Source organism: Netta rufina, assembly GCF_964035555.1.
Source record: "Netta rufina genome assembly, chromosome: 23".
Lineage (NCBI taxonomy): Eukaryota > Metazoa > Chordata > Aves > Anseriformes > Anatidae > Netta > Netta rufina.
In genome coordinates, this window is record NC_140147.1 from 7,371,402 (window position 1) to 7,397,034 (window position 25,633).

Below are 25,633 nucleotides of genomic sequence, written 5' to 3' on the forward strand. Positions count from 1 at the left end.
TATGTTTTGGCTTAGGATGAGAAGAGTGCTGATAACACCCCGATGTTTTAATTGTTGCAGAGCAGTGCTTATACCAAGCCAAGGACATCTCAGCTTCTTGCTCTGTCCTGCCAACGGGCAGGCCGGGGGTGCAGCAAGAGCTGGGAGGGGACAGACAAAGGACAGGTGACCCAAACTAGCCAAAGGGGTATTCCATACCATCTGACAGCATGCTAAACAATATATAGGGGTGGCTAGCTGGGGGAGGGGGGCTGGACTGCTCGGGGTTAGGCTGGGCATCGGTCAGCGGGTGGTGAGCAATTGCATTGTGCATCACTTGTTTGTACACATTATTATTAGTAGTACTATTATCATCATTGTATTATTATTATTATTATTATTATTATTATTATTATTATTATTATTATTATTATCATCCTGTCTTATTAAACTGTCTTTATCTCAACTCACGGGCTTCACTTTCCATTTCTCTCCCCTGTCCCAGAGAGGGGGGAGGGTGAGCGAACGGCTGTGTGGTGTTTAGCTGCCGGCCGGGTTAAACCACGACACTTGGTTTTGCAGATAGTGAATTTATTGCTGGCAATCCAAAGAACCTGTGTACCTGTTGCTGTAATAAATTGCACTTAGTTGCATTGTTTCTGGCTGTGATAGTTCTCATTGAATGGGACTAGAGTGAGGGCATGCTATGTTACTGCTGAGTCCGTGACCATAACAGTTCAGTACCCTGAATCTGACCAGACCCCTATCAGTTAATCAGCTACACCCCTTAACGTGACAACCTCACGCTACCAGCCTCCACCCAGACATAGAGCCATTGACCACCACTCTCTGGGTGTGACCTTCAAGCCAACTCTTTATCAACTGAATGATCTACCCATCAAATCCATCTCTCCAATTTGAAGATCAGGATGTCATGTGGGACCGTGTCAAAGGCCTTATAGAAGTCCAGGTAGATGACATCAATCAGTCTGAATTGGCAACTACATCAGCCATTTCCTTCAGGACCCTGGGATGCATGGCATCAGGGCTCATAAACTTGTGCTTGTTCGGTTTCATCAGTTGGTCTCATACCTGCTCTTTGCTTACGGTGGGTGGGACTTTGCTCCCCTAGCCCCCATGTATGGGTTCAGGGGAACAAAAGACTTGACAAGCCTGACTGACAGTGAAGGTTGAGGCAAAGAAGTTGTTGAGTACCTCAGCCTTCTCCATGTCTGTTCCTACCAATTCACCCTTCTCAGAGGTCCATCAAGAGTGGGGAAACTCTCCTTGGCCTTTCTTTTCTGAGCAATCCCTTCCTGTTATTCTTTGCATCCCTTGCCAAGCTCAGTTCCATCCATGCCTTGGCTTTCCTGATCCCATCCCTGCACGTCCAGACATCCTGTACTTTTGCACATGTCCCTGCTTCCATTGCCTGTGCATTTCCTTCTTGCACCTCATTTTTTCCAGCAGTTCCTTGCTCAGCCATCCCGGTTGTCTGACCTCCCCGCCCACTTTTTTATGTAAGTGGATGGAGAGTTTTTGCACTCTAAGGACAACATCCTTAAAGCATCTCCAGCTCTGCTCAGCTCCTATGTCCCTCAGGACAGGGTTCCAGGGTATCTCATCTACCAGGTCTTTAAATAGCTTTAAGTTTGCGCTTCAGAAGTTCAGAGTCCTGACTTTGCTCTTTGCCAGGCCCATATTCCTTGAGATCACAAACTCAACCAGGGTGTGGGCACTGCAGCCCAGACTGCCTCCAGTCTTGACCTCTTCCATGAGCTCTTTCTTCCGTGTTGCTGAGCACCAGGTCAAGTAACGCTTCTCCTCTGGTTGGTTTAACACCTGGACCAGGAAGTTATCCTCAACGTATTCCAGGAATCTTCTGGACTGCTTACAGCCTACTGTGTAGTTTCCCCAGCAGAAATCCAGGTGGTTGAAGTCTCTCCTCAGGATGAGGGCATGCGAGTGTGATGCTTCTTGTAGTCGAAGCAAGAATGCCTCATCCACAGGCTCCCCTTGATCAGGCAGCCTGCAGTAGACCCCAACCACAAGCTGTCCTTTATTGGTGCAGTCTAACTCTCACCTGCAAGCTCTCAACCTGTCCGTGGCTGCTTCTGAAAGGCATCTCTTCACAATCGATCCCTTGCGTCATGTAGAGGACAACACGCCCTCCCTTCCTTCCATGTCTATCCCTTCTGAAGAGTTTGTAGCCCTTTATTCCAATGTTCCAGTTATATGATCCATCCCACCACATTTTGGTGAAGCAATCAGGTCATATCTGTCTAATGGCACCATGGTTTCCAGTTCCTCTTGCTTGTTTCCCATGCTGCATGTGTTGGTGCAGAGGCTGGGCAATCACTTGTATCACATTTCCAGAACCCTTTCTGATTGCACTGGGACAATTCACAAGTATTTCCCTGCTGTTACTTATATATATACTTATATATATATATACTTATATATATATATACTTATATAGAGTGATATTGTTCTCAGGTATGTGTTCTTTTCTCAGAGGTGCTTCCCTTTCCCCTACCAACTAGAGTATAAAACCCTACTGATAAGCCCAGCCAGCTTACCACCAGAACACTCTTGTTCCATGTGGTCAGCTGTACCCCATCTGAAGTCAGCATGCCCAGTCTTTCAAAATTGCGTCCAAGGTTGTAGAACCCCAAACCTTGGGCACCACACCAGCCTCGCAGCCAGTCTTTCACTTGGCCCCTTCATCTCTTTCTTCTTGGGTCCTATTCACCAACTGGAAGGACAGAGGAGAACACTACTTGTGCTTCCAATCCCTTCAACATCTTTCCAAGGGACATGGATTTTTCCTTTTTGATATTTCAAGTTTCCTTGTTACAGCTTCATTTGATTCAACTTGAAAAAGTAGGAGGGGGTTATAGTCTTTAGGACCCACCAAACTCAGTAGCCTCTTCAATCACAAATACGGGCCCCAGGCAGGCAGCAAATCTCTCTCTTCCATAAAGCATCCCAATTTTAGTCATTCTTTAGTCTCTTTGTGAGGTTTGGGTTAGATTTTTCATTTTCCCTTTTATATCTTCTCTCAGCCTGAAAAAGCTGGTGAGGCAGAGAAGGGAAAGCTGGAGCTATCAGCTGTTGGGCAGGACACCACTGATCAGTGCCCACAAGCCCTACGGCTGCCTGTGTAGTATGTACTGACAAAGATGTTTTGCTCTGCATTCCCTTACCTCAAGGTATTTGAGCATTATTAGCTTAAAGATAACAGAAAACAAAACCCCAAACGTTGCTTATATTCTTCCCTTGTTTCTCAAAACTGGTCATTAATTAAAAAGGACATAGATGTGTGGCTGATTCTAGTAGCCAAACTCTGTCATCAAGCTGTTCTTGAATGACTGCTTGCATGGCTGCATAGACACTGTAGGAGGATCTGGACACCTGGGAAGGCAGCAGCAGGTGCTGCATAGAAAGACTCAAGTGTGATTTAGACTATTCTCCAGAACGTAATAAACAGCTAGAGGCTGCAGGTCAGCAACATGCAGGTAATGCATTCCAGTTATCTGCCATTCTGCCTGTACATGGACAGGCAGAAGGTTACAGGACACACTGACAAACAAGATGCCAGTGCTGAGATAACCTCCAAACAGTGACAGTGAAGAAAAGGAAGCACCAGGAAATTTCTGTAACAGTACTATCTTCACCTAATAGCCTAAATATTTCATGTCTGAGATGCTTCCACAGTAACTGGCATTTTCTTCATTGTCCCATTTTGGTTTGTGTTTTGCCAATTTTCTGAAATAACCACAAAAATCAGTTTTGAGTATGTTTTACCTAGAGGGTGACATGAATGCTTTTCTCAGAGCACATGTAACATACATATATTTTCCATAGGCTTACACCAACAAACATCTCTGCAACTTGAAACATGTTTATTTACTCTTCTGAACTGACAAATTCAAGTTAGCTCTTTTATTTTCAAGGCCATTTATTCAATGCAATTACCATGACAAACTATAGGCTCCCCATATAATTAAAAACTGTCTTTGAAGTCCATATCTATAGTTTAACTTCACATGCTCATGCTTTAGGGTATAAACACAAATAGAATAAGGCATACATATGGTTTCCAGCAACATCTGGTATCTTGCTGCACCTGAGACATCATCATGCCTATCTTATAAGGCATTTTTCATTATGATCACAAAAATTAATTTAATTAACGGTGAAGTCTCTGAGAACACTCAGACACCTGAAAGGATAGAATTTGCTTTGACTTGTTCTGCTCATCTCTGTTCAAAGAGAACTTTTTAACTTACCACAGGTATAAAATCTGATTTTTATATGAAGTATTTGCATTCAGTATGGTCCAAAACATTTGTATGACACATACAATCCTACATTTAACTGCTATCTTTATTCAACAAAAGTAAATTTAATTGCTCCTCTCATCTGAGATAACAGATGCAGAAGCGATTTCCCTGGTTATCCATTTGCCTTTCTCTAATCTACATGAATAAACTAAATCTTGTATTATTTGTATCAAAACGGGGAGGAAAATTTTCTAAGTATTCTAACACTGTTTCAGTTGGATCCATATTAATGGAAAAACCCTCCCCAGAGTGGGGGACAAAGCCTCCAGATCTCTCTCTGCCCTCAGAATGGAAGTTAAATTCTGACACACTGTTCACAGATCTGACCACTTCTATATACACAATAAAATGAGGCCAAGGTTGACAGAAACGGAAAAACTGAAGTATGGAAAAGCTGTTAACTATTATGCTCACAAGCAAACGGGAGAACAAAGAATTATGCCCATGGCAGGGGAGGGGGGTTGGAACTAGATGATCTTTAAGGTCCCTTCCAACCCAAGTCATTCTATGATTCTATAAATTAGCAGCTTTTTTCCTGAGTCCTTCCATGGGTCCTGTCTGGATTCTCCATAACATTCTTCCACATCCCCAGAAGCACAGTGGAGCAGAAGAGAAAAATATCACTATAATGCTGCAGAATACAGACTAATAGTCATTTTCAATGAAGCCATGGTACATTTCCTTATTCCCACATTTCTGAAAAAGGAGGCTTTATTAAGTAGCATTTTCAATTACAACAGACATGAACTGGAATCCAGCAGAAAGGCCTGTACTTGCATTAAACTTTTTTTTTTTTTAAACACCAACAGTGACAGGCTAATACAGTTATGATGTAAGAAACCAAGTCACTCAGTATTTCTTCATTGTGAATAAAGGCTGAGAATGGGAAGGGAAGGTTCACAGAACACTGAGAATGAGAAAAGGATCAAAACCAATGTTCAACTGAAGAAACAGGTGCTTTGAAGTATTATTTTGTCTTCTCTTACAAGTCTATACTATGATATGGAGATAAAAGCCAGTGTTTTGAGGGAAAGGTGTCTTGGTCTTCACCCAGTATGTTTTTCTAAATTAAGTACCACAGTTTTTTTGTTTAAAAAAGTAATTTATAATTAAATACCTGTTTCAGAATTCTCAGATTTGTTGCGCTGTTAATATCACACTCAGATGGAGCGATCCATTTTTAAAAAGAATTTAAAAAGCAGCTCTGAACTTTGCCTCTGAGATGGAAACACTGTCTTTGAACTAACAGTGATTCCTGTCACTCTTGCTTTGTATCTTTCAAGGCTTGAAGTCTTTCTAAAAGGGGTGGATGGGAATAATGCCACATTGAGAAGATCCAGTCAGAAACAGGGAATCCTAAATTATCTTTGTTTAGTTTGATCAAAGCAGAATATAGGTCTTTAGCCTTCCCAAGTTCCTTGGCAAATGCATCTGCTTGAAACTCAAATCGTCGACTTAATACAGTCAAGCAGAAAGAGAGAATCTGTGAAGAGAGAAGTATATTAATAATTATCTAAAAATTCAACCATCCACATTTTATTTACAATATTAGTAAATGCCCACTACAGTATCTTCCTTTCCTCATCCCACACACATTACTGTGACTGAGGAATGATCTCATTAAGATTTATACAGGCCACATCTGAAACAGGGAGTCTTCTGACACAGAGCGCAAATTCTACTTATTAAATGTAGATAACAGATAGAGCCCATAGAAACTTCAATCTCTTCTCCAAAATAATAATAAAGTCAAAATAAAATCATAGTTTAAATAGAATGATACTTCAGCACCCATGTCTCAAAGACAAATTGAACAATTTACCTCATTGTAAGGTGAAAAAATGAACTGGAAAATAATCATCAAGCCTATCAGGGTAGGCTGAGTCTCATAGAAACCAAATGCAGCAAAGAGCTCTTTTCGACCAATTAACACAGCAAACAAGAAGAAACACAGGAAGGAGTTCATCTAGAGAAAGGAAACAACACTTTTGATTAAGATGGGTTTTTCATCCAAGTCAAACATATGGCCTAAAATGTCACAGATTTGCATAGAAACTCCCCAGGGGTTAAAAAAAAAAAAAAAAGCAAACAAGAAATCCAAATAGATTACTTTAGAATTCATATATGAAGAAGAACAAACAGCTAACCTTTACCAGTTTCCAGTATGTGCATGCAATAAAAAAACATAATTTCTTCTGGTCCTGGACAACCTGCTCAAGGTCCAGAAGGCCTCCAGAGGTTCCTTCCAACCTAAAACCTTCTCTGATTTTCTAATTATTTTCTGTCAGTGTGCTAAAAACAAGTTTTAAGTAGCAAAGGGAAATGAAAAGGCAAGACAAGATACACAAGGGGGGAATAGAAGAGACAACCCATTTCCTTGGAATTAAGCATAGGTTCCAAAACATTTAAAAACAAACAATGTGTGTCCAAAACCCTTCTTCAAAGCATTACCGACCGTTTGCTGTGTCACATTTCTGTTCCTGGAAACAACCCATGCTTCTATCTAACCATATTTGCACATTGCTTGGCTGGCCTTTCAGAGGCAAGGGGCACTACCATGCTTTATTATGTTTTATAGAGAATTTTATTAGTACCTTTTCAATCCATTCAAGTGGCTGTTTAATCTTTTTGGAGTAATGTGAAATGTGGCAGAATAATGCTTGTTTTTCAACAGACAGAACAGAAAGAAGAGGGACATTTGTGACAGAAAACAGTTAATACAAGAAGTACAAAAAACGTTGAAGAAGAATTTCTGAAAATTTCTGGAAGTTTACCTATTACTGTGAAATAATAGTATCTAAAAAGTAGATCCGAAGACAAAAGTTACATGAGTTACCAGAATGGCAAAAACATATCAGTTGCTTTTTAATTAGTAGGGATCAATATCAGCATCAGAAGTTGGAATATAATTGTGTTAATCAAAGCAGAAAGGACATTACTGACGTGTTCAGTGGCATGGGTAAGAAAAAGTACTATGGAATCAGAAAGATTTTCTTAAGTTAAAAGTTTGAGATGTTCCAGAATGAAAAAAAAGTGAATAGCCTTAGCACAAAAAAAAAAAAAAAAAAAAAAAAAAAAAAAGAGAAGCATTTCTGAACACACCGTCATAAGCTAAGAGACAAAAAAGTCTGGAATTTGAGGAAAAAAGCATGCATGATAACTAGAACAAGACAAATCTACATAGTATATGGCAGACTTTACAGGAACTTCTTGGTACGGGTACTAAGAAAGCTGACTAGGAAAGGAGCCCTCCTAGATGGAGGCCTGTAAACAGGGAGGCTCTGGTGGGTAAAATGGTGATAGGTGGCTGCCTTGGCCATAATGACCAAGAAGTAGTCGAGTTTAAAATTTTTGGTGATAGGAGAAAAACTACCACCAAAATTTCAACACTGGACTCGGTGAGAGCACGCTTCAGACTGCTCAGGAAACTTGTTAGTGAAGTCCCCTGAGAAACTGCTTTTAAAGACAATGGAGTCCAACAGTGCCTTTTTTTTTTTTTTTTTTTTTTTTTAAGTACCACCTCCTAAGAGCACAGAACAGGCAAATACAAAATGCTGGAGGGGCAAGCAAGGAGGGGCAGAAGGCCAGACTGGCTGAGCAGTGATTTTCTTCAAGAGCTTAGGTGGAAGAAGAAATTGTATGGTTGCTGGAAGCAAGGTCAGGTGACATGTGAGGACTAAAGCGATGCTGCTTACATTTACAGGGAGAGAATTAATGCGGCCAAGGCTCAATTAGAGTTGCAGCTGGCCAGCAGTGTGGAGAACAATAAAAAAGGCTTTTTAAAGTATGTTAACAGGAAAAGGAGGACCAGAGCAAACATGTCCTTGATGGGGACAGTCACCTAACAAACAGGGACACATAAATAAAGCAGAGATGTTTAATGCATTTTTGCCTCTGTTTTCAACATCAGTGACGGGCTGTGGGACCCCAAGTTGGAGGACTGTGACCACTGGAATGATAAACTCCCAGTCAACCTCAAACTTGTGTGGGATTTGCTGCTCCACCTGGATAGGTATCGATTATGTGGATTGATGGGATTCATCCTAGAGTAGCCAGAGAGCTGGTTGATGTCATCACGGGATCTCTCTCTATTATTTTTCAACGATCTTGAGAATCTGGAGCGGTCCCAGTTAACTGGAGGCTGGCAACTGTGATCCCAATTTTCAAGAAGGGCAAGAAAGAAGAACCTGGCAATTACAGGCCTGTAAGTCTCACTTAAGTGCCTGGTAAAATTATGGAGATTATTCTGGAGTTACTGAAAAACACCTAAAGGACAATGCAGTCATTGGTCAGAGCAAACATGGGTTCAGAAAGGAAAGGTCATATTTAACAAACGTAATTTTCTTCTACAAAAAGATCACCCATTTAGATGACCAAAGGAAGCCAGCTGATACAATCTGTCTGCATTTCAGTAAAGCTTTTGCTACTGTCTCTCACAGTATCCTCCTGGACAAAATGACCAGAATACAGTTAGATAAAAGCACAATAAGATGGGTGAACAATTGGCTGATGCGGCAGGCCCAAAGGATTCTTGCAAATGGGGTTACACACAGTAACATATAATAAATAAAATTATATATAATATATATTACATACATGTATATACCTATTATAATATAGGCACAATAACATATTTACCAACAACTAATGCAAAAGGTAGAAGAAAACAATATAAATAAGTTCAGAAATACTCTCTGGGTCAGATTTCATAATCCACAATCACATTCCTTCGTACCCCTCCAAGAAGGGAGGAAAATACCTATTCTCAGACTCATGGCTCATGCTCCCTACTAGCCAGATGGGGCAAAGTGGGGACAGAAGGGCTACTGCATGCTCACTGTACACTTACAAATCTGGAAGCAAGCAATTGGAAACAATTACAGAATGCTCTATGAAAACCAACAATATCATAACTTACCTGACTGATGATAATGTTTTTGACAGTGTGACCTAGTTTCCAGTGACCCAATTCATGACCAAGGACAGCCAGAACTTCTTCATTTTTACATCCTTGCTTCTTACTCTGAGGGAATAAGGAAGTTGAACTGAACACAACTGAATCAATTTCTTATTTATTAATTTGTCTTCCTACGTCAGGAAGTTTCCCAAGGGCAGGCTCGTCCCTTCTACTGGCAGATACACACATCCAACTTCTTATTGAGATTTCTTCGAGAAGATATTTACAAAAAATAAACTTGCAAGTTCAACAATCTTCTACCAAGAGATGGTGATATCTTATTTCTATGCATACAGACATTCCCACACAGACCTGAACAACACTAGAAAACTTGCCTCCAAACTCTCCCGTGCCATCCCTTGATCTAATTGTTTATTTACTCAGGAAAAGGCATTACAATGAAAGCTGACATTCAGAGCCACAACCTCTTAAAGCAGAATCAAAAGCAGAGTGAAGTCCTCCCTCTACTTCCTTCAATACTCAGAATGTAGCCTTCCTCCCAAGGTATTACTGAATGACAACACTCCCATCATCTGCAACAAATGCTATGATATGCTTTAAAAATATCATCAGGAAAGATGGGCAGGTGAGCTCAGAATCACCTCCTCTTAAAAATCAATACATAGACCTACACCTAGGCTGAGTAAGGCAATTCATTCTTCTCAGAATTACTCTTTCAGGTTCTTTGGAAATATCCTGCCAATTCTATCCATCCCCAAAACTCTCCTGAAACCACAAAAGCTGTACAGAAGATGTGCAGTTGCACAATAATACAAAGGACAATGAAAGGCTATCATCCTGTTCTTGACCAGGGTGGGGAAGGGTGCACATGTAATCTGTGTATGTACACACATGCGCACCTTGCACCAAAATTCTTGCCTGCAACAAAAGGCACATAAATGATGTACTGATAGTCAAAAGCATTCAATTCAAAGGGAAGCTTAGGTGTGGCAGTCCCAAGAGAAGGAACATAATCTAAAAACCTGAACAGGCTCCTCATTTGATCAGTCACAGGGAATACACATTTGTTACATGCAAGAAAACAAAAAGCTAAAGCTCCCATGGACTTCTGAGGTTTCTTTGATGTTTTCTGCACCCACTCACTAACAACCCCAGATATTCCATTTAACGGCAGCTCAATATCCTTGAGCTTTGGTGATGGAATTATTTGGTTTGGGTTTTAGCATTTCATTTAGGACCTTTAAAATACATTCAGAAAACACAAGGGACAATCCCACCAAGAAGTTAATGTAAATAACAGTGAAAAATAAAGCCAGAATAGAATAGAACAGAGAAACTCACTTTTGTTTTAGACTTTGTCTCTTCATTCTCACCCTCTTCTCCTTCTGCTGGCTCTTTGTTCAGTGCAGAATAATCTTCTAGGAGAGTGTCAAACAGCACTATCCGCTTATTCTTGAAGAATCCATAGAAGTAAGCATTGCTATGAGAAGAACGCTTAGAACCTGTTAAGTAAAAATTTACATTAGAGACCTTGATCTGAATAAGTCTGTGTACTGCAGCTTAACTATGCAAGGCCCTTAAAATTATTATATTTGAAATAGGCAAATTTTTGCAGTTACTTTCATCTAGGTCACCTGAATGGTGGACTCATGGATTCTTTCTACTATTGATATACTTCAGCCTTTCCGCAGAATAAACTGTTGAATTCATTTAAAAAAACAAAAACAAAACTGTCCAGATCAAAGTAACTGTTAGATTTACCTAATTTTGCCTATAGACAGGAGCTGTTGCAATGCAAGAACTGAACAAGGTCTCTGTGAGAGAAGAGGTGAAATCTGTCTGTTTTTTCCAACAAAAGATAAAGCACTTCAAGCTGAAGGTGGACTCTCACAGTACATGCATAAGCCACACCAACTCCTCAGAGCACAAAATATCCATTGTTCCATTGCAAGCCAACTCATGTTGTGGTGATAGTAATTTCAGCACCAAACCAAGATAGACCAACAGAGGAAGAGGCTGGTCAGAGTATGAAGCCTCAGCATCCAGTCCCTTCTCAGCAAGAAAATCTGATGACCAGCCACTAGGTAGTGTTATCCCCTCTGTCTATTGTAAGAAGCTTCAACCTTTACCAAAGCATTTATAGGGAATGAACCTTATCATCTGCCTGTTACGGAACAAACCATGAAATGTAAGGGTTTTGTTGCATGTTACTAAGAAGTTAGTTCTGGAGTGGGAAGAGACAAGGCAGAGTGCAGCAGAACACTGGCAAAAAGATGTTCACGCATCAGTCCCCCCACGTCAGCAGGGTTCGTTGTTGGCTCAACAGCCTGAAGGATGCCAGGAAAAGAAAATATGGATTTGGCAGCCTCTCTCCACTGCAAATCATTGCCACTAAATGCAGGCATGCTGAAGAAGCTAATGCAGTGATACACCACAGAGGTGCCAGTGTACTAAGAATTCGCTCACAGGGCTTTCACCATAAAGTTTAAAAGTTTAAATTTCTTGGGTCCCAAGTATATCAACAGTAGATTTTTCTGGCTGCACCGAAGTAGAGTAGTGGCTGTATTTAGCCATCCCAAAGTTTTAAAAGCCACAACCTCCAGTCTAGAAAAAAACCTTCATTATCTTCTCTCTTTTAAAGCAAAATTCTACCACTGCAGTAAAATTCTACCATTTCAGCTCTTTATTCCATTTCAAGTTGCTTTCACCAAGGCATTAGAAACATGTTCTATCCTCACAGGTGAGGCAAAACAGAAACTAAATTGGCGAAAGTCCCTGAAATCACATACAAAAGGGAGCAAAATGAGTAGCAGTGGAAACATTAAAGAGTAAAATTCTCCATGAAGATAGAATTGGAGAGGAAACGACAAGGTAGCTGGCATGCTCCATGTTATATTCCACAAGCTAAGAAAAGAGGATGCACAATTTACTACTCCAAAGTGAAAAAGTGACAATCTCAAGTAGAAGGGCTGGGTTTATTCAATCACACCATAATCAGCTGTCCACGTGAACACTCTAAAGAGGAATAGGTGTTTTTAACATTCATAGCTTTTTCAAGTACTTCACTAAGGACATTGTAACGCAATTAATACTGAAAAAAGACTAGAAAAGTTAAAAAAAAAAAAAATCCTTCTGCCTTAAGTTCTAGAATTGGAAACTTAATAGCTGCTTCCGTTTCTGACTGCGCTACGTCACAGCGCATGTCATGGCAATGGCTGTTAAGGACATCCTCAGTTAATGCTGTATATTCAAGCTTCATTTTTCTCACCCAAAGTCAAAAAAAAAAAAAAAAAGAAAGAAAAAAGGAATAGAGCACAGACTTTGGCAAGTAACACAATAGCTGTTGAACATAAACAACTCCCCTGCTATAACATTCAAAATCAGAGCTAAAAATCCACAAATTTAAAGTTACAGACTCTTTATTCAAAAAAATCTCACCTTCAACAACATACACCTTAGTCAATGGGAAGTCAATGCTCTTTGCCATTGTTTCAATTTGTTGCTTGAGCTCTCCCTCAGGAAGTGGAATGAATTTATCAAATAAAGGTGCAATGTAGTCTGCATAGATTGTAACAAGCACCTGCAAACACATATGGATATTAAAAAAAAAAAAAAGAACATACAAATGTGTTTAGTACTAACTATGAGGCATGGCTTAAAGGGGACAGGGAGAGCACAGTTCAGAAAAACACACCTTCATAAACTGAATCCTGTATAAACTGTGATCTATAGCAAAGCAAGGCTTTGCATGGGTCATCCCATCTATAAAGAAAATGACTTAGACTGTTGACAATCAGCAATTCAACAGCAAGATGGAGGTGGGGGCAGGTTGGTCTCCAAACAATCCTGAGCAAAATTACTAAAAACAGTGCTTTTGCTCTGAGAGTTCCTCAAACCACAGAAAAAAAAGCCACTACGATAGCTGGCAGCAGTGATCTTATCAACGACAGGCTGTCACTTTCACCTACTTCACCAACACTGGAAAGTTCTCAAGTGTCTCCTAATGAGCAGCAGAGCCCACCAAACCAAGAGGTAGTTCTGCTTCTTCAAACTCCTGTTAACTTGCACAGCCATAGTCTAGAACAGGCGAGAGATTTCTTGTCCTGTTTTCTTCCCCTTTTTCCAGTTGTGCACAGGGCTAAGGAACAGACTGATGTCTGTGTTACAAAGTGATTAACAGCCATATCCCCAAACCTCACTATGATGCACTTGCACCTCTTCAAAATTGCACCAGAAGCAGCCCAAATGAGAAAGCCAGGAGTGGAATAACATTCTGATGGAAAGAAAAGCTGAACTTCCTTCCTTCACACTCTTGACCTACACAAAACTATTTATTTATTTATTTAAAAGAAAAAGGACTGAACTGGGAATAAGTTTTAATTTTGGTTAGTAAAAAGAAACAAGGCATGAGAAGGAAACAGAAATAAACAGTTTTTTTCTTCACATTGAAAACATATATGTTGACTTTTGAAAAGAATCCACACTACTGAAAAGTAAGAATATATCTGAAATTAAGGAAACTGACTTATATGGACACGCTTATCTGCTTGAATAAGACAACACTTAAAAAACAAAACCTATTTTTGTTACTGTAACTGTTAAAATAAGAGTTTAAAACTGCAGATGATTTGCAGAAATTGTTGGAACGTATTTTATAGAAGTGAAATCAACTATTTCTGTCCATACAAGTGTCTCAGGCCATTTAAAATGTGGGTGTACTAATCATAAATTTTCATCTCTGATCTTTGTGTAATCCCTTGGTATCAGCAGGGATTATACACTGGAAGAAGGATGCAACTGACCATAATTACGATGTTATGGAACATGATTACAACTGGAACTTTTCTCCCTAAAGTGAACTCTAAAGAGTAACTCTTAACAGCTGCTACACTTATTTTGTATGTCAAAGACTGTTCAAAATCCCACTAAGGTGGGAAACCATGATCAACACCCTGTAAAGCCACAGTGAAAGCAAGACACCTGCAAAGCACCAATTGCTGGGGCATGCAATTAGTCCCAGAAAGGGGAAAAAAAAAAAAGAAAGTGAGCCACTCCGTCTTGCTACCTTTTTTTTCAGTACAGATATCTGTAGTTCTCTGACAAGACACATATTTTCTAGCATTTGCTGAGTAAAAGATAGGGTGGCTCTGTTTTCACAGTTTCTAAAGTATCTATACATTTTCCAGGGATTACCTTCTTCCAGTCCTGAAATTACCAGTTCTTTCAAAATTTCAGCTTAATCCATCTATGAAAAAGCAAGTCTTTAACGCTGTTAAACCTAAAAACTTAAAGCATTCACTAGCTATTTTTTGTAGCTAAAAATTTTGTGGATTTTTAGCTACACTAAATGTGGCCAGTCAATACACGTGGCTGGCCAGAACAGAAGCTGACAAATTGAAAGAAGTCCAAGAAAGATATAGAAGCTGTATCTAAAAGCAGTGGTGAGATGAAGAAAAAACAAAACAAAAGACACATAACTACCTAATATAAATCACAAAAAAAGAAGCTTAAGAAAAATAACAATCATGATTTCCTTGCCAGGTTTTCCTAAAAGACTTCTTGAAGATACAACCCAGATCAATCAGAAATTCTGAACCTGACGCAAGAATCTGGGATTGAAACAATTTTATTGTTAGGCTAACGTGACACACTTTATTACATGAATGTAATCTAGTAATTCTTACAGTTCTTAAGGTGTTACGGTATTTTAATTTAAAAATAAATGAATATGTACAACACTAGTTCTCTAATTTCTTCTTTGGGTGAGCAATGGGTAGTATATCGAGACAAAAATGACAGTAGAGCACTAAGTATATAAAAAATAAAAAACATCACATCCTTACAATATATACAAAAATATCCTTCTAAAAAAAGACCTAAAAATGTCAGTTACCAATTCAGTATATAAAATAAGCTACATGAGCTGAACCAGAAAGGGAAAAATCAATACTTGTCTCAATACAAAGCAATGCAACTGAGAATTGGTGTTTGGTTAACTAGAAGAGACACCTAATGGAAATACATGAAACTTTATAAATGTGCCCAAAGCACATTTTTTGCCTAGTCTTGTCAAACCAATTTTAGTTGTCTTGGTTTCCTTTCTATAGTTAAGAAAAAGGAAAGCCTATCACCATACAGCATTTTAATTCCAGCATTCCATGTTTTTTTGAATGTTTATTTTTCAACTGATTAAAACACTCCAGTGTAATAGATAAAATATAAGATATCAAACTAATGTGGTTAGTTAATACAAGTTATTATTTCTGAACAGGTCCACAGAGAATACCATGAAGTGTTAAACATTACAGACACTAAAACTCCCGAGGTTTAGACTTGTGAGTGTCTAGACTTAGCTCAGCATACTGAGCCATGCAAGTATCTAGCATTTGGAAGCAACCCACACGTACTCTTTTACTCACCAAGGAAACAACTAATGTGAAGAGCCAGGCATAGATGAAGAAGTAGTCACCCCCTATTTTAATAATATAAAGCAGAAGGGATGTCACTGGCAACAGAATACACTGAGTCACGATAAATTTCTTGATGGCATCCTTGAAAAAAAATCCCAGTGTCTGTAAAGAAAGGATATCAGTGATATTTACAATACAAATATTAACAGGTGATATTTGTTAATGAACTGATTCCTTCACTGGAAGCACAAACAAAGTAAGACAAATCACAAAATAATGAAGTAGCAATAACAGTGCACGCTAAGGAAAGTAGAGTCAGTAAGAAAAGGCTGAAGACCCTTTTCAGCTCCACTCCAGATAGCTGTGGGTCTGTACACCCACCCAGACTTGAGGCCCATGTGGATGCATGCTTCATTAGTAAGATCTGACCCAAACCCTTACTTTATTGCATGTATATCTTTAACTAAAGGAAGAAAGAAAAATGTAAGCTTATCTGTCCCTTAATTCCTTTAGCAACGAATATTCCAGGTATCATGGGATTTTATAGAAGTAGTAAACTGAAAGAAACAAAACTATTGTAAAATATTTTGTTTTTGAACAGTTGCCTCAATTAATCTCAACCTTCAGCAGCTACCAAGCTGATTGTCTTAACTGAAAAGTGGACAAAAGTCCTACTGAAGACTTTTAGGTTTAAACTGGTCATTTCACTCCAAGTTAGCTTCCACTGATATGTAGTTTCTATTCCTGTAGCTGTCTCAGCTTCTAAAATTAGCATAACTTTATTAGGATGGATGTTTAATGGATGTTTCAAAGACCCGTACTTGAATCAAACTGATCTAGTGATTTTGCAACATGATTAGACACCCAACTAGCTCTTTCAGGAATTGTTACTTCAGTACTTACAGCTATCTGCAAGGCACAGAAGTGAGGGGTTTATTATGTAAAGATCCCTTCTGACAAGGTTGTGTTAAAAAGCCCATACTGTGTTAAAACATATGGAACTCTTGTCTGGAAAGAAAAAAGCATACTGGTAAAACAGGTTTAAATAAAAAAATAACGATTAGGGAAAGAGTTTGTATAGATGCCTCTGACTTCCGTGACTGTAATAAACACAAATCAGACAGAGAATAATATAAATTTGTGGGTTTATGTACACATATTCACTGTGGTCACACAGTGAGCACTTTGATGATATACTCTTGCTAAGCAATTATCAGTTTCAGCAGTAATACAATTGTACAGAAATGTGTCCACACAAATGGAGCATTCCAGACAATACTGTTTTTTGCCTGTAAACATGAACCTGTTCAGCAAAACCATTCTGTAATTAGAAAAGCACGTGTGCCTTGGTCACACTAAGCAGTGCTTCTTTCCTGAAAAGCACCACAGGAAAACTGTAAGGAAAAGCATGAAAGATCTGTGTAAGCTTTGTCCTGGACAAAAGAAAAGTTGTTTCTGTTTGACTGAGACTCTTGAACTGGCACAAGCCATGAGAGAGAAAAAACAGTGTACATACATCCATGCACTCCCATGTATTTTTTTCCTCAGCTCAGCTGGAAAGAGGCCTGTTGTATAGCTTTTTCATTTTTTGAGCTTAGTAAATGGCTGAAGAAACAGTCACTTAAACAGTCACAAGGAAGAACTCTTAACAGAATCGTGCTGCTAGCAGTGGTTCCACTGGACTTGACGAAACATTAGATATTACTGGATGAAGACATTAGGACCACCATCTGAAAATACAATTAAGCTCAAGTTTTCATTTTAATTCTTTTTTAATGCCAGTGCCATGATCTAGGAGGAACAGAGCTATAAAATTGCATGGTGTCTTGTGTCTTTACCCCACTTCTCAGCTTTCTAAGGCATATGTGACCTCAAGAAAAATCATTATTTTCAGAAAGTCACTACCACGGAAAAAAGAGTCTGCCTGAAAATCCTTTGAAAATCATTTCAATAAATTCCAGGAATCAGTTGTGAATTTAGCTCATTCACGGAAGGGCCTAACCCATTAGTCTAAAATGAAATGTAGAGATTTAACATTACTGGAGTCTCAAATTGGACTGGAGCTGGACTCAGCCTTCAGTTCTTGGCATGAGAACCGTTATGGAGAAACAAAGACATTAGGCAGACAGCTCAATCATTCTCACTCTCATTAAAGGATACATAGAAACTACATGGCTTCTGCAAGCTGTCTCAAGACAGTTTTGGAGAAACCTGAGCTGCTAAGTTTAGCTTTTGACACTCAACTTCTGCACAGAAGAAAGGCTTGATCAGTGCTCTGAGCTCACTGCATCTTAAAGTGTTTATACATATTCAAGTCAAGCTCTCCACCCATCAGCTGCGTTGTCAGTTTGCTCTAACTCTAGTGCTTTACAAGCTCCAGTACTGAGTCTTAGGACTTTTATGTCCTCGACACAAAGAACTTCCAGTTCTGTCACCAAGATGGAACTTACTCCCCACTATAGTAGGAGAAATAAACAAAGAGTAGGTCTGATGCAACTACAGAGGATTAACATGAGAGACAATCAAAGATGTCTTTGGATTCAAGGATTCTGAATGTCAAAAAGATGTCTAGGGCTAGACCTGGATACAAACATACTGCAAAAATTAGGACAGTCAGCATTTACAGTTTCTAAGGATTAAAGAACAGAGTGGCAGAGAGAAAATAAATGTATTAAATAAATATTCTAGTTAAGTATTTGCCTGAAGAAAAAAATGATTGACTCATGTTCTGCAAACATGGGAACATTCCTTCCTCCCTTTACAGGGGCAGGAAGTTAGCCTACCTGTATGCTTACCTCTGCATGCAGCTCTTCCACAATTTCCCCACCTATACATCTAATCCGGATAAAAAGTAGCAAGACCTGTTGGCAACCAAGGAAAATAAAAAACTTCCCTAGGCAGTCCTAGTTAGCAGTATGTCCTCATGAGGTGCTGACACATACCAAGGCTGGTGAAAGGGAAACATTTTTGCCTATAATAGAATCATGGAATGGCTTCGGTTGGAAGGAACCTCAAAGATTCCAACACCCCTGCCATGGGCAGGGATGCCACCCACCAGATCAGGTTGCCCAGGGCCTCATCCAACCTGGCCTTGAACACCTCCAGGGATGGGGCAGCCACAGCCTCTCTGGGCAACCTGTTCCAGTGCCTCACCATTCTCTGAGTAAAGAATTTCTTCTGAATATCTAATCTAAATCTACCCCTTTTTAGTTTAAACCGTTGCCCTATCACTACACTCCCTAGCAGAGTCCCTCCCCAGCTTTCCTGTAGGCTCCTATTATGTAATGAAAGGCTACTGTAAGGTCTCCCCAGAGTCTTCTCTCCTCCAGACTGAACAACCCCAGCTCTCTCAGCCTGTCTTCACAGTAATGGTCTCTTTGATCATCTTTGTGGCCCTCCTCTGGACTGGTTCTAATAGGTCCACGTCCCTCTTGTTTTGGGGATCCCACAGCTGAACACAGTACTCTAGTACTATGCATCCACACTGAAGTTTCTCTCCCATTAAGAAAGGCTGTTCCCATGGGATACTGATACTGAAACAGGTTAAACTAAGTTGATGAGAAAGTCAAGAAAGCCAGTGCTGAAAGTGAGTAACAGAAGTGCAAAGAGTCAAAATTTCTAATTTAATAAAGGCTAAATCAATAAATCAATGAGTGAGATGAAGAGGAAAATAATTTCTTATTTTTGTTTCACCTGTACAGTGTTCAGAAGTACCCCTACTGAGCAGCAACCCAGGCTTCTCAGGAAGAGCATATGAAGAGCAAAGAATGATCCATCCAAGAATGAACAGCTGAGGTATGAAATGTTCTTAGTTCCACTGCTATAACAGAAACTTTTTGCTAGAAAGCTGCTGAGGGGCACAGCCTCACTCAAAGACATTATGGATGTGGCACAGGACATCTGCAACAGTCATGAACTGTCATTGCTCTTATTTTTATGTAGAGCATGTAAAAATGTTCCTAAAAATAACAATCTTTGGCACAGATGTGGACATGCCAGTCCATCTAACCTACCAAACCTAACAAAGGCATTAAGTCAGCATACACGTTGTCTATGATACCTGTTGATTGAAGCCATGTTTTTCTTCTATGACAAATGTGTTATATAAACTCCAGGGGAGACCGGTCAATGCACTGAAGAGTGTTGCAAGCAGCAGGAATACCAGTGACTGAATAATCTAAAAACAAAGAGAGACCTAGTATTTACCAACCTGTACTGACACTAACATTCTTGCTGTCAGAATGGATTTTACACCAGTGGTTTAACTGAAACTGGTTAGAAGTTAAAGCTAGATAAATTTACAGAAATCACATTTGCAATTATCAGATTACTGATTATAGGAATACCCTCCATTAAACCAAAGCACACTATTTTCATAAAGGATTTGTTTGATGCTTGAAAACTTTGAAATTGTATTAAGCAGTAGATAAAGCTGAATTGTAAAAACAGTTCTTCCTGTCCTTAGCACATAGTACATATAGAGAGTGTATGTTCACCTATGTTCATTTTATCACTACAGTGTTAGTTTATCACTAAGTATTGTTCAGTATTTCTTGACTTCAGGACACATCTAGAATAGCTTCTCATCTTGTATGTCTTACGAAGCAGCTGGAGATTACAGAGGTCACAACTACTCATTAAACCTGGTTAGAAAAACTCCTTGTTCTCCTCCAATATACCATTGACTTTTGAACAAAACAGAGGCTGACTGTCTGAAAAGCAATAGCTTTTAAATCTAACAAGCTATATTTTGCACCTTCTGCCAAATTTTTGGAGAAGAGTAAAAAAGAACCCCTAATGACTGAATGACATCTTTCTTCTAGGGACCACACATTTTCTCTAGCACTTAAAGATTGCTTACCTCATATTCTGGTCCAAACCCAGCGCGACTGGAAATCTGACCAGAGAGATCCCAGAGAAAAGGAATTCCACCACAGATCAGAATCATCTTTGGGGAAAAAAAAACAAAAAACACCACAGAGGCAATATGAAGCAGGACATCATCCCATCCATCTAAAATGTTAGCAAAATAAACAGCTTTTAAGGATGAATCAGAACTGTTTTATGATTAAGTTTTTGACACCCTCCCTCCCAAATACACACACGCATAACACTGCATAAACAATGCCTGGAACAGATTGCAATGGTTCATTTTTACTATACTGAAGTAGAGATCAGTTGTTTTTTTTTTGTTTTGCCGGTGAAATATTAATATATATACAAGCCTATTAACTACAGATTTTGCTGCTATATTGTCTCAGACCAAATATGTTTTTCAGAAGATCTTAAAATTCATTTGCCCTACAGTTGTATAATACACAAAAATGCCCTCTTTATGAAGGGCATGCCAAGATTCAGCAACTTGACTGTTCTGGAACAACCTTGCATGAATTCCTTACTGTGCTGGTTTGGATGTTAGAGAGTTAACTTTTGTCATAGTAGCTGATATGATGCTATGTTTTTGGATTTCTAGTGAAAATACTGAACAACAAAATGGGGGATTTGGCTGGGGGATGGGGCTAACATTATTTGGGGACTGGAAAGGCATTAGATGGCTGTTAGTGAGCAATTGCATTATGTATTCCTTGTGTTTTGTTTTGTTTTCCTTCGGATGTGGTGTTTTTTTTTCTTCATTTCTTTCTTTCTTAATAAAATGTCCTTATCTCAACCCATGAATTTTCTAATGCTTGCCCTTTTGATTTCCTTCCTCCCTGCTAGATGGGAGGTGGAGGGGGGTGAGGAGTGAGCTGGCCTGTGTGGTGCCTAGTTGCCTACCAACATTAAAATACACCTACTGACAGAAAGGCATTCAGAATAAAGACAGCAAATAGCTTGCAGGTCCATTACCAACCCTCCTGGGACAGCACACTCTGATCCCAAACTCAGGCTCTGGGATTCAGACTGCCAAGACCACAACCCACCAAACCCCACCGGGAACATTAACTTCTTATTCAGAAGATGAAATAAAATGAAGATACTAGTAGAATATAGGGATTGTATCTCAGCTTACTGAGACCTGCTCTATTTAGGACAGTGCTCGATTGATTAACTGGGAGCTTTACCTCCCATCTTCTGTTTTTTGTTCCTTGATTTTTGTTCATTGGTCTTACTGCAACATAAAAAGCAGAGAACTGCAATAGATACCAAAAAACAGTGTTTTTAAAAGTTTTAACTTTTTTTTTTTTTTTTTTAACATAAACAACCTCAATAACGGGATCAAGTGCACCCTAAGTAAATCTGCAGATGACACCAAGCTGAGTGGGAATGTTGTTCTGCTCAAGGGTAGGAAGACTCTGCAGAGGGATCTGCATAGACTGGGCCAATGGGCAGCTGTATGGCCTTCAAGAACACTAAATGTCAGGTGCTGCATTTGGATGATAACAACCCCATGCAGCAGTACAGGCTTGGGGAAATGTGGCTGGAAACTTGCCCAGCAGAAAAAGACCAGGGGCTGTTGATCAACAGCCAGCTGAACACGAGCCAGCAGTGTGCCCAGGTGGCCAAGAAGGCCAATGGCATCCTGGCCTGCATCAGAAACAGTGTGACCAGCAGGACTACAGAAGTGACTGTCACCCTGTACTCAGGCCGCACCTCGAGTACTGTGTTTAGTTTTGGGCCTGTCCCTATATGAAGAACACTAAGTTGCTCGAGTGTGTGCAGAGAAGAGCAAAAATGCTGGTGAAGGGACTCGAAAACAAGACACATGAGGAGCAGCTAAGGGCACTGCAGTTGTTTAGTCTGGAGAAAAGGAGGTTCAGGGAAGACCTCAACGCTCTGTACAACTACCTGAAAGGAAGCTGCAGTGAGGTGTGTCTCAGTCTCTTTTCTTAGGTGACAAGTGATAGGACACAAGCCCTCAACCTGCTGGCCATGCTTCTTTTGATGCAGCCCGGAATTTGATTGGCTTTCTGCGCTGCTGGCTCATGTCTCATTTTTGTCCACCAGTGCTCCCAGTCCTCTTACTCTTGTTACATGATTTATATGGTTTTACAGTGCTATTTTCATTATCTTTCATAAATTGACCTTTTTATCCTTAAGTTCACTACTGTGGTAGATAATACATAGTAATTATATTCTTGCCAATGCCAGGAAATTCAAGATTCATTTCTGACCCAGTCATGCTACTAACGACCAATATATTTCAGCTGTTAAGTCAGAAAAAGTTTCTTCTACAATTGTTTGCATATCATATATATAGACACTTTGTTTTAACTCTCAGCTCTATTTTTTCATATTTTTGAACATTACTTGCCAAGCGTAACATCTGTATAGTCAAGAAGAATCTACTGGTACTCTTCCTCTTCTCATTTTTTTTCTACGTACTACTTAAAATTTATTTTAAAATGAAAGTAGCTGCCTCCCTTTCCCTTCAAACACAGAAAAATATCTGTATTTGTAACAGCTGAAAATAATTCTAATACTCCTTAATTATTTGGAAAGCATAATAGGCCAGACATGACACTAATACATAACAATGTATGCTGTATTTGATGCTGTATTTGTGCAGTACTCAGCACTGCATAGAGAAATTACGTGCTGTCTAAATAATTTCTTCTTTTTATAAAACCAATACGCCACAAACAAGAAACACAGAATCTTAAGTCTTCCAAATTTCAGTTTAACGGGAGATGCCACTGTGCCAACAGTGCTGCTGCATAGGATCGCTAAAAATCAAAGTAGTTCACAGTTTTAACTGCATGAAAAGTATCGTATGAATGCTAGAGTAGCTCAGGTACTTACAGTGCCCTCAACCTCCGAATACAGGCCTGACCAAAAGCTGAAAGTACTTTTGTCCAGCTGATACAGACGAGATTTTTCAAATGTTTCTGAATCCATGATCTGTCCTAGTTCCCGTGGTACATGTGTTGTTGTTCTATACACTCGTCTCTGAAAAATTGAAAAAGAAACTTAAAAACTGCATCTTTTTTTTTTAAAGGAGAGAAAAGTTACACACAGCAAGTACCCATCAGCCACCACAGATAGGGAAAAAAATGACCACAACAACAAAAAATGCTATTAACCCTGCCCCGCAAAAGACAACAAATATTCCTAAATTCTCATTTTCTATAAGTTCTAAATTAAAAAGAAAAGCGTAATTCTTACAATCAGAAGCTGAGTTGCTTTCTTACTTATTTCTTTATAACATAAATACTTACTACATAAAGATCATACAAAGTAGCTTTTCCACAGTATAAGACTTACTGTGCCATGATTACTACTAAGCAGAGTTTCAAACTAAATACCAGATCCTCCATGAAACCAGAAACCACACCTATAGTTTGGCTGCATAAATGAGGAGCTATAGAAGAAAAAGCAACTTGCAAATTTCAGAAGTCTGAAAGTCATTATTCACTGTCTTATCTTGTTTGAATGTTTTTATTCCTTTTTTAGAGGAAAAGCTCCTACCCTCTGTCACTTCAAAGTGCACTATTCCTTTGACTAAAGTATTGGACTGCAGTGTTACTGACAGCTCAGCTGAATCTAACGGCTCACAAGTGTAAGCAGCATTGCTTCCTCCCCTCCCAGCAACATTCTCCCTCGCTGATGGGTCTGGCCAAGATAGAGTCAACTTTCTCCACAGTAGAAGAAAAACACACTCTTACAGTGCTGTACTTTGTATTTGCACAGCATCACTATCTCTCTACCCACCACCCTGCAGCATGGATGCCAGAGTGGGCAAGAAACTGGAAGAGAAGTCAGAAAGGACGAATGGATATTCCATACCATATAACATCATGCTCAGCAATAAAAATTGATGGAGGAAGAAGACGTTGGGAAGGGCTTGAAATCCAAGGTAACTGTTGCTTGAAGACTGGCTGAACATCAGCCTACTTGTGGGAGGTGGTGAGCAATGGCATTTGCAGGACTTGTTGCTCTTTTTTTTTTTTTCTTCACTTATTAAACTGTGTGTACTCTGACCTCAGTTTTCTAATTTTGCTTTTCCTGTTCTTGCCCCTGCCCTGGGAGGAGGCATGAGCAGCTGAGTGGGTGTTTGGCTGCTAGCCAGCCCTACTCCAATGCTCCTGCACTTGTTAAGTCTTTCTATGAATTCACATAACACAGCAATGTGATAGTGAGCGTCCCATCACATTTCTGGAACAAGCAGGACACAGTGCCTTCGATCATTCGAGCAAGCACAGTTCATTTGCAAAGGACCGGCCAGGCTCCAGAGCAAAGGCAAGAACGAGCAGACAGCGGCAGCACGTGAGGCTGGTCCGCGCTCTCCGTCCAGTGCCGTTAACATTGCCGCCTGTCTCTGGAACCTACCACGCGGGCCGCACAGACGGACACGACGAACCCCTTCCACCCCTCACCGGTGACTGCACGCGGAGAACGAGCTCTGCCCGGCAGGCCACGGGCAGCAGCGCCGCGCCCTTGCCCCGCTACCTCGGCCGAGACAGGGCCGAGCTTTCCCCAGGCGGACGTCAGCCCCGGCCCCGACCCCCGGCCCCCGGCAGAGCTGCTCCGCTCGCCCTCCCGCCCGCTGCCCCCGCGGCTGAGGCCAAGCCAGGCCGAGCTGCGGCCAAGCCTCTACCCAGGTGAAGCCTGCCGCCACCGGAGCACCCGCCGACCTGCCGGTGCGCCAGGAAGGCCTCCCAGAGGTAGACGGCCCAGGAGAAGAGCAGCACGGAACAGAAGATGCGCTTCTCTGCGGGCAGATCTGCCCACAGCTCGCCGCGGAGCGCCATGGCTCCGCACCGACCTCGCGCTTCCTCCCTCCTCCTTCCGCCACCGCCGCCCGCACTGCGGCGCCACCTGGCGCCCGGCGGAGCTGCGGCCGGGCCGGGCCGACGCGCGAAGCAACGTGGCGGGGGGGGCCCGAGGGGCCGCGCGGTGTGCACTGGGATCGTTCCTTCAGAGAGCAGCGGGGGGCGTTAAGGGGCCGCGGCGGTTGCGGCGGGGGCGGCTGGCCCGCGGCCGGTACAGACGGTGTGCCTTTCTTGGCCAGAACGCGCTTGGGAGTGCGCCACAGGGCGCGT

At 40.5% G+C, this 25,633-nt stretch overlaps 1 protein-coding gene across 1 annotated transcript; it reads right to left on the minus strand.

The window, feature by feature from the left end:
• Positions 1–3,875: 3,875 nt before the first annotated feature.
• ZMPSTE24 (zinc metallopeptidase STE24) lies at positions 3,876–25,375 on the minus strand. The gene is made up of 10 exons (XM_084300483.1): positions 25,226–25,375; positions 23,394–23,540; positions 20,515–20,601; positions 19,714–19,830; positions 15,663–15,815; positions 12,682–12,823; positions 10,585–10,745; positions 9,244–9,348; positions 6,148–6,291; positions 3,876–5,808 (listed from the first exon to the last, which is right to left on the minus strand). Exons 1-10 carry the CDS (start codon positions 25,340–25,342, stop codon positions 5,584–5,586), a joined length of 1,398 nt encoding a protein of 465 aa, XP_084156609.1. The 5' UTR covers positions 25,343–25,375; the 3' UTR covers positions 3,876–5,583.
• Positions 25,376–25,633: the final 258 nt, after the last annotated feature.